This window comes from Chaetomium globosum, genomic scaffold (assembly GCF_000143365.1).
Source record: "Chaetomium globosum CBS 148.51 scaffold_1 genomic scaffold, whole genome shotgun sequence".
NCBI classification, from domain to species: Eukaryota; Fungi; Ascomycota; class Sordariomycetes; order Sordariales; family Chaetomiaceae; genus Chaetomium; species Chaetomium globosum.
This window is the reverse complement of record NT_165976.1, coordinates 4,571,022-4,579,319: the sequence shown is the minus strand read 5'-3', so window position 1 is coordinate 4,579,319 and position 8,298 is coordinate 4,571,022. Positions and strand designations below refer to the sequence as shown.

The window sequence follows — 8,298 nt, the reverse complement described above, 5'->3', positions numbered from 1 at the left end:
CCCCCCCTCCCACCACCTCCCCCCCGCACCCGCACCCGCACCCGCCCCCACACCGTACGCACCATCCCACCACCTCAACCCATACGCCACCCCATCCCACCGCCAGCAGGCCCCATCCCCCGGCGTGCCGACCAGCCCCAGCGCGCGCACCACCGAAAACGGCACCGGCTCAAACAGCCACACACCCGCCCGCCCCATGTCGTCGACCAGGCCCCAGGCGGTGAGTTGGAGGAAGGCGAGGGTGTAGAGGAGGTTGGGGAGGCGGTGGCGCGTCTTTTTCCTTTTTGGGGGATTCGTTGTTGTTATTCCGTTGGAAAAAAAGATTTGGATTGAAGACCAATTCCCGAGGGTTTACCAGAGTGAAGAAGGCGATTGGAGGTCCAAGGAGCGCGTGGTGCGCGGGACGGAAGGTGTGTCCGCCGGCCGGAGTGCAGGATGCCGCTGAGGAGGAAGGCGAAGAAGGCTTCGAGGAGGGGTGGGGGGGCGGCGGAGGGTTTGTTGTCGGGCCCGTTGTCAGCCGGAGGGTTACCCCGGGGATGGCTGGGGCGCCTCGACGCGAACCACCACCGCGTGGGCGCGACAAAGCCCGCGCGGAAGGTCTGGTGCCACCAGCCGCCCCAGAAGCCGGCGAGGCCGCGGTCGAGGACGGAGGGCACGAAGCCCCCGAAGAGGGTCGGGTGCTGCCAGAGCTCGGCGCGGGCCCCGAACAGACCGCGGAGTGGGAAGACGATGGCTAGTTGGAGGAGGGAGTGTTCCAGGTGCATGCCGGCCATGATGCCCGCGAGCGCGGGGATGTTGCGCAGCACGGGGATGGTCACCGCGGGAAGGGGCAGGCGGGCGTACAGCGCCGGGAGGGGGTGGCCCTGGGCGGCGTAGTCTGGGCCGAGGACGAAGTAGGGGTCGTGGCGCATGGTGCCGGTGAGGATGTCGATGGTCAGGTAGGAGAGGGCGAACTCGAGGAGGCGGGAGCGGAGGAAGGCGGCATAGGTTTGTGAGCGGCGGGTGCCAGTGCGCGAGGCGAGGGGGATGAGGTCTAGACGGACTAGTTCGTTGCCGTCTAGGGGTTTGGTAGGGAAGGGGGGGTGGGGGATGGATGAAATGGAAAAGTTCCATCCTGCGCCACGGCACGCGGTGAGAAGGTCGGCAGTCCAGCCGAGACGGGTAAGGTAAGACGCAGTGGCTGGGAAGGGCTGCCAGAAGTATTCGTTGTGGGGGAGGGAGGCGGCAACGCTCTCATCGGGCGGCACCATGGCAACTGGCTTCCCCTTTTCCCCTCCGAGGCCATGACCGTTTTCAGTCCGTCTCGGCCGCCGCTCAACCCTCGCTGCCTCCCACTGCGGCCGAGTAAAGATCAGCAGCCTCAACGCCGAGATGGTCCCCCAGACCGCCAGTAGCCCAGTCGCAAAGGCCACTGCCTCATTTATGGCAGATGTGGTCTGCAGTAGGCGAGCGTTGAGATGGACGACGGCCGCGGCGACGAGCCAGCGCATGCGATACAGCCATGGGCGGTTTGTGTGGGGGATGCTGAGGTAAAGAAGCGGCAGGAAAAAACTGCCGACAAAGGACCAGGGTATGACCAGTGGTTTGAGTTCGCCGGCTGCAACCGCCGCGTTGAATGCCTCCCTGTATTGCCGTTGTTGGTATACAGCAAGATTAAAGAATTCTTGGCTTGACCCGGACCCGGAGGCGGATCCGGGAGAGTGGACGACCATCGGAGGTACCACTTTAATGCTGTCCGAAAAGGGAAATAATGAAGCAATTAAGGTTGTAAGTTGAGTCAGGTTGTTAGAACTCAAAACAAGAACCAAACAGACCGCCTGGCTTGGCAAATAAATAAGAATAATTGAAATGGAAAGTTGGCTGAATAAGGGAAGAAAATTTGAAGCGGCGCAAATGATCAGCTCGCACTAGCTAGAAGCGGCGGAGTTTGCCGTGGGCGTTAGTTATATTGATTCGAAAAACAAACACCACTGGCTGGTTCACTCATTCAGCTCATTTGCTGCTGTCGCTTTCGTGTCTTATGCAGTTTTGAGGGTTCGCAAGTCGCAGCGTTAGACGGTGAGACAGCCCACTTAACTACATTTAAGCACGAATTGCCACGTCTTCCCCAACCCCGATGACCACTACCGAGATCTGACTCGGTCATCCGCACCTCATTTCTCTCCCCCGGACCGTTTACTCCCCTTTCCGCCACTCCGGCACAACAACGTCCCCAACTCTCACTGTTGGGAACTGCCTCTCCTTCGTCAATCCCAATGTTCCTTGATCCCTGTCATTATAGCACATGTGCACCCCGAAGAACACCTTCCCGTCAAACCTTCGGGTCTTTGACAGCGTCACAAACGGCTCCTCGCTCTTTCCGCCGTTTCCTGGTTGATGCAGACCATATGACACCGCCGGCATGCACCCAGCATTTCAAACTCGTGCTGTTGCGGGCCGACTTTTATGCCTGACCAAGAGTCCTCGGCGTAGGGCGCTAAAGGAACGTCTGGGTCGGCAGGGGTCATGACTATGTTGGCCCGGAAGACGGCGGGCGAGACCTCCTTGAGGCCGGGCTTGGACAGGTGTATTTCTCGGTTGAGTTCGGTGACGCTCGGGAGAGTAATGGCGAGTATGGGACTTTCGTTAGAGAGTAATATCCGCCGCGAAACCGTCTTTTCCGTGTCCGAGTCCGGAGGTGATGGCGGAAATGAGCCTGGGAGGGCGGGCCTGGCCGTCGGAAGGAGGGAGAGTTGATGTTTTTGGAGATGGGCCTTGGAATGCCGCATGCTCTTACCGTGGCCGCCCGCGGGGAACCGCGCCAATAAGCAGGGCACACCGAGGACGTCGGAGAAGAAACTGTTGATGGCCGTGGATGAATATGTCTGCGCCTGGATCTCCTCCCCGCACACACGGGAGGACCTCGAGCGCGAGGACGAGGAACGGAAAAGAGAGGGATTTTTCGAGAGAGGTATACTGATTTCTCGGGGTTGGTGAGCCGGCAACTCCCCCGCGTAGCTGACGCGCAGCTGCCCCCGTTCAAAATCAAGCGCCGGGCGTATGAGGGCCATCTTAGAATGCCTTTTCTGGCTCAATGCCTGGCCGGTGCCTTGGTGCACTAGACACCATTCTCTATCCCAAGCAAGCCCTTCGGGCCTCACTTCCCAATCAGTACCCGAAGGAACCTGGAACCCACAGCAGCTCTTGATGGGGTAGATAGACATGCTGTGAATTCGAAGCCGTGACGGGTCATGGGGCTGCGGCACCGGTTCTGTTCTAGCCGGAGACAGCGATGCATCCCGGTAGAACTCGGCAATAAATTCGACAAAACTGTCTACGTCGGAGATGGTACTCATGGCACCGAGACTTGCCCGGATGACGCCAGTTGGCTTGCCGGCCATGATATCCAGGTCAGTCCCGCAGCGAAAACCTGAGCTGAAGTTTCGTCTCATTTCCCACGGCTCAAGTCCCAGAGCCGAGGCGATGCCTCCAGGGTTGCAGACACCGCCAGTTCGAATATGAAACCCTTTCAAGGTGGCGAGTTTCTCAACCTCGGCCAAGCTTATCCAAGCCCCCTGGCTATTGCGGATGTTGAAGGAAACAACGGGGCCACTGGAAAGGCCATTGTTCGCCGTCTCTGGGCCCGGTGAGTAAAGAACACAAACTGATTGGCCGTTCCCGTGTCTCAACAATTCAAGCCTCGTGTAGAGCATCGCTGATAAGAAAGCTGTATGGGATGCGACATCCCGCATCGAGCCGAACAGCTGCTTGTGTACATCTAGCGCCGCATCCAGCGCAATGATGCTGTGAACGGGCAATGTCCCATCCTCGAGACGTTCGTGTAGGAACTGGGCCTTTGGTGCATGCCACTGCTCTTTCAAGCAGACCACCATGTCAACCGTGCCACCACCAAAATATCGCCTCGTGTCAAATGCCTCCTCAGCATCCCGCCTCACGATCAATGCGCCCAGATCTGGGAAACCAAAGATCTTGTAAAAGCTGAGGACGGTAAAATCGGGAGCTGCATTGGCTTGACTCAGGTCGAGTGGGGAGGAACAGACTAACGCGGCTGCATCTAGTAGCGTGTATGTTTTCCTCGTCCCACCACGACAGACCTTTTCAGCCCAGTTCAGGGGGTACCGCCGCCCATCCATGTTGGACTGTGCCGGGTAAGCAAACAGAACCGGGCGGTCTTCGCTATCATTTTCGAAAGGGCAGCCTCCGCCAAGCCAATCATCAACCTCCTGGTCGTCGAGGCAGAGACTATTTCGAGCCTCCTCTCTGACGCCAATGAGGCTTGTGTGGCTTGCCTGGTGATAGGAATAATCGAACCCATCCGGAGCAGTCCTCAGGGCATCAGCGACCAGCTTGATTCCAGCAGTCGCATTCGCTACAAAAACGAGGTCGAATTCGGCGGGGTCAGCATTGAAGAAACGCAGCACCCGTAGACGAATGTCCTCTATTCGTGCGGTCGAAAGCTGGGATGAAGCCGACGCAGAATGCGGGTTTCCGAACAGGTTTGAAGTCATCTCCTTTGCGAATCTGTCCATCAAGGACTTGGGGTAGGGGGTAGTCCCGGCATGGTCGAGGTAGATAGAGCCTGTGATTTGGTTAGCCATCCACATCTGCTACATGTAAAAGTAATGAAGTTACATACCATTTAGCATAGGATACTCTTTATCCCTTAAACTTTCAACACGAGCATTGTAGCGCGTGTCCACTGACTTTGCTTGGTCGTCGGTCCTTGCCATGACCACTCTGATGCTATCGTCGTGTCCGTGCCTCCACTGATAAAATACCGGCTCGTGACATCTGCGAGCGTAATACGGTGATATGCATATCTCTTAGAATTCAGGAACGACGACGCCGAAAGAGTGCTATTATAAGTGCCACAAGGAGTTGTGGTCAGGCGCTGCCTTGACCCACAATACGGCCTTGGGGCAAACGGAGTTCGCCCCCTTCCACTGTGCGCTTGAGGTGCGCTCTTGTCCGTGCGGGGAATGTGGGGTCAAGTCTTCTCCAACTGATAAGGAACATCCCGCCAGCCACTGTGGCTGCATTCAAGCCACAACCACATACGCCACATTCCGGCTTTAAGTGGTTCGCGCTCAAGCGCGTCAAGGTCCCGCGACGCGGTCGCGTTCCACGAGCCGGGAGGCGCGTAGCGCCAATTTACATGTGGACCAGAGCTCCCTTCTTGGCCTCAACACCTTCCTCCCCAAGCTTCGTCCTTTCCTCTTCCGAATTGAACATCAACAATTCAACTGCGCCTACCACATTTAATTTAATTGTATTGTAAAAATGGCACTCACAGCTCTGGGAAAGAGGACACGCAGCTCTGGGCAAGAGGAGGGTAAGTGCGATCGACTTGCCCCGATGGAATCGCTATTGACAACCGTCTTCCAGAGCCCACGCTGAGTCTCGACTTCTCCGCAAAACGCCCGAAGCGGACCCCGAAGAAATCTATCGAGAAGGAACTCAGCTCGGTTTACGACAAGGAGAACAAGGAAAACAACGAGCCCGAGTCTGATTCTCAGGGGGAGCCTGACCCTACACCCACAAAGTGCCACTCCCGACGGACCTCGATCGCCAGTACCGTCAAAAGTTGTAAGTCGATGTCGGTAGCGGACGTATTAACTTAGATGCTAACCCCCACCCCCAGCTACTGTCGCCCCCGTCACTCCCTCAACACCACGCCATTACGATGTCTTCGCTAGGGGCACAACAACTCCCCGCCACCGCGTCATGTCGGTTGGCAGACTCTCGAAGCGGATGACACCTCAAACGCCCCTCACTCCGACTACTCTCCAGACGGTTTACCACCAGGCGAGGCAGTTGTTCTCACGCAGCGCAGGCCCCGGACAACTAATCGGACGCGACGACGAGCGCGAGCAATTACACAAGTTCCTCGAACGCTGCAATACAACTCGCCCCAGTGGATGCCTTTACGTCAGCGGCCCCCCCGGTACAGGCAAGAGTGCGATGGTGAACAGCATTACCGACGAGGTGGTGTCTGGGTCGGATTCTGTACGGAAGGCCTACATCAACTGCATGAGCATCAAGTCATCCAAGGACCTCTACATCACCCTACTGGACCAACTCGGCGGGGACGCCGACATGTCTGAAGACGACGTTGTCGAGGCTCTGCAGAAACTCTTCGTCCACAAAAAATCCACTAATGTCTTTTTGGTGGTGCTGGACGAGATCGACCACATCCTTACCATGGACCCCGAGAGTCTCTACCGCGTGTTTGAATGGTCGCTGCTGCCCACCGCGCGCCTTACCATGGTGGGCATCGCCAACGCGCTAGACCTGACCGACCGCTTCCTCCCTCGTCTCAAGTCGCGCAACCTCAAGCCTGAACTCCTCCCGTTCTTGCCTTATACCGCACCCCAGGTCAAGCGGATCATCACGGAACGCCTCAAGACCCTCGCCCCCCAGGGTTCCGCGCCCGACTTCATCCCCTTCTTCCACCCGGCGGCCATTGAGCTCTGCTCGCGCAAAGTCTCCAGCCAAACCGGCGATCTGCGCCGCGCATTTGAAGTCTGCCGCCGCGCCCTCGATCTGGTCGAATCCGAAACCCGCATGAAGCACGAAAACGAAATCAAGGAGAACCTTCTCCAGCAGAGCCCGTCACGCAAAGTCCTCGGCGAAAACCGCAACTTTGCCTCCCCAGCCCGTCCTACGGGGGCCCAGCAGCTTCAGAGATCTCTTCAGCATCTTACCGTCTCCACCGCCCCGCGCGTGAGCATAGCCCACCTCAACAAAGTCACCGCCGCGGCCTTCAGCAACGGCGCCAGTCAGCGGCTGAAGACGCTCAACCTACAACAAAAGGCGGCTCTGTGCTCGCTCATGGCCATCGAAAAACGCAACCGCTCCACACAGGCCGCCCAAGCCGCCTCCACACCCACTACTCCTTCCTCCCGAACGCGCGGCGTGACGGCCCCGACCATCAAAACCCTCTACGCGGCGTACTGCACCCTCTGCACCCAGGACTCGCTCCTCCACCCCCTTTCGTCCTCCGAGTTTCGCGAGGTCGTGGGGAGCCTGGAGACGCTTTCTCTGGTCGCACCCGTGGACGGAAAGAGCGGCTCGTTTGTGGCGCTGCTGCAGGGTGGTACGCCCACCCCCAAGCGGGGCAGGAAGAAGAAGGATGTTTTTGCCTTTGGCGGGAGCGGCGGCAGCGGTCTGGCAGCTGACGAGAAGAGGGTTGCCAGCTGTGTTGGGGAGCGGGAGATGGAAGGGGCTGTGGAAGGGCTGGGGGCCGGGATTCTGAGAGGGATTCTGAGCGGAGAGGCCTTGGATTGATCGTATGGCTTGTTCCCTTGGCGGTGGATGTGGTTTGCTTTTCGTACTCTTGGAGTCTGGGTGTTTTGCATGGCATGGCCGAGTATTGCATAGGCGGGATAGCATTGTTTGGCTTTTCTGGTGTTGGCATCGGGTTGGAAAATGGGGTGGGTTGTATTGTGGAAAACGGCATGGTGTTGGAGAGCATTGTTATATAGACCACGTCACTGCCTGCTACCGGCAGTAGGCGTACATAGATGTGATGACAAAGACATCAGAATACCTGGAACACTTCTGGTACTTGTTCACCTGCATTTCGCGGCCCTCCGCGCTTTCTTGAAGACAGTCTGCACAGACAGGATTTTGGTGCTTGGTCCCAGGAAGAGAGCTAGGGGCCGTTCGAATGACGAGAGCACAGACAGAGATGCAAGCGTTAAATGTGAATGGGACTACTTCTATTCTACACTGTGAGATAAGACGCTCAACAAACCATACAGACAACTGGACCTGTTCCTCCAACTACTCCCCCCTCTGCATGATGCTACCACAACTTAGCATACCCTACTCCCCCAGCAACCGGTCTTCGTCCTGGTGCCGATCGATTCGGGAATATTCTTCATCTATCCGACGATCCATCTCCTCGAATACTCGATCCCTCTTAGCTTCCAACCTGCGGACCTTATCATCCATCCGGCGAAGCATCTTGGCCTCTTCACCAGCCGCAATGGTATTCATCCGGCGAAACGCCTGATCCATCTCACGATCTATCGCGACGGACAGCTTCTCCTGATCTCTGCTCGAGTAATGCAACACCCTCCTACTCACCCCACACCCACGCAGTTCCCGGTGGTGCCTAGGACGCCCCGTACTGTTTCGAGTAGGGGGGCGACCTACGTGGAAAGATTACCGTCAAGGCACTTTTTCAATCAGGCCTAGGTCCGGTATCCGTAGGAATGGCCTCGAGCAACGGTGAGCTGACGCGTTCGATGCGGCCTCCGCTGCTCAAGCGAAACTGCCTTGCCCTCCCACTCC

The 8,298-nt window shown here is 57.6% G+C and overlaps 3 protein-coding genes across 3 annotated transcripts; 1 reads left to right on the top strand and 2 right to left on the bottom strand.

Moving 5' to 3' along the window:
- Window positions 1–74: 74 nt before the first annotated feature.
- On the bottom strand, window positions 75–1,250 carry CHGG_01490 (uncharacterized protein; the record flags this gene model as incomplete). The annotated part of the gene is made up of 2 exons (XM_001220710.1): window positions 75–280; window positions 356–1,250. The coding sequence occupies 2 exons, from the start codon at window positions 1,248–1,250 to the stop codon at window positions 75–77; spliced, it is 1,101 nt and encodes a 366-aa protein (XP_001220711.1).
- Window positions 1,251–2,336: 1,086 nt separating this feature from the next.
- On the bottom strand, window positions 2,337–4,730 carry CHGG_01489 (uncharacterized protein; the record flags this gene model as incomplete). The annotated part of the gene is made up of 2 exons (XM_001220709.1): window positions 2,337–4,579; window positions 4,637–4,730. 2 exons carry the CDS (start codon window positions 4,728–4,730, stop codon window positions 2,337–2,339), a joined length of 2,337 nt encoding a protein of 778 aa, XP_001220710.1.
- A 550-nt stretch (window positions 4,731–5,280) lies between these two features.
- CHGG_01488 (uncharacterized protein) lies at window positions 5,281–7,287 on the top strand (the record flags this gene model as incomplete). Its single annotated transcript, XM_001220708.1, has 3 exons — window positions 5,281–5,332; window positions 5,386–5,586; window positions 5,642–7,287. The coding sequence occupies 3 exons, from the start codon at window positions 5,281–5,283 to the stop codon at window positions 7,285–7,287; spliced, it is 1,899 nt and encodes a 632-aa protein (XP_001220709.1).
- Window positions 7,288–8,298: the final 1,011 nt, after the last annotated feature.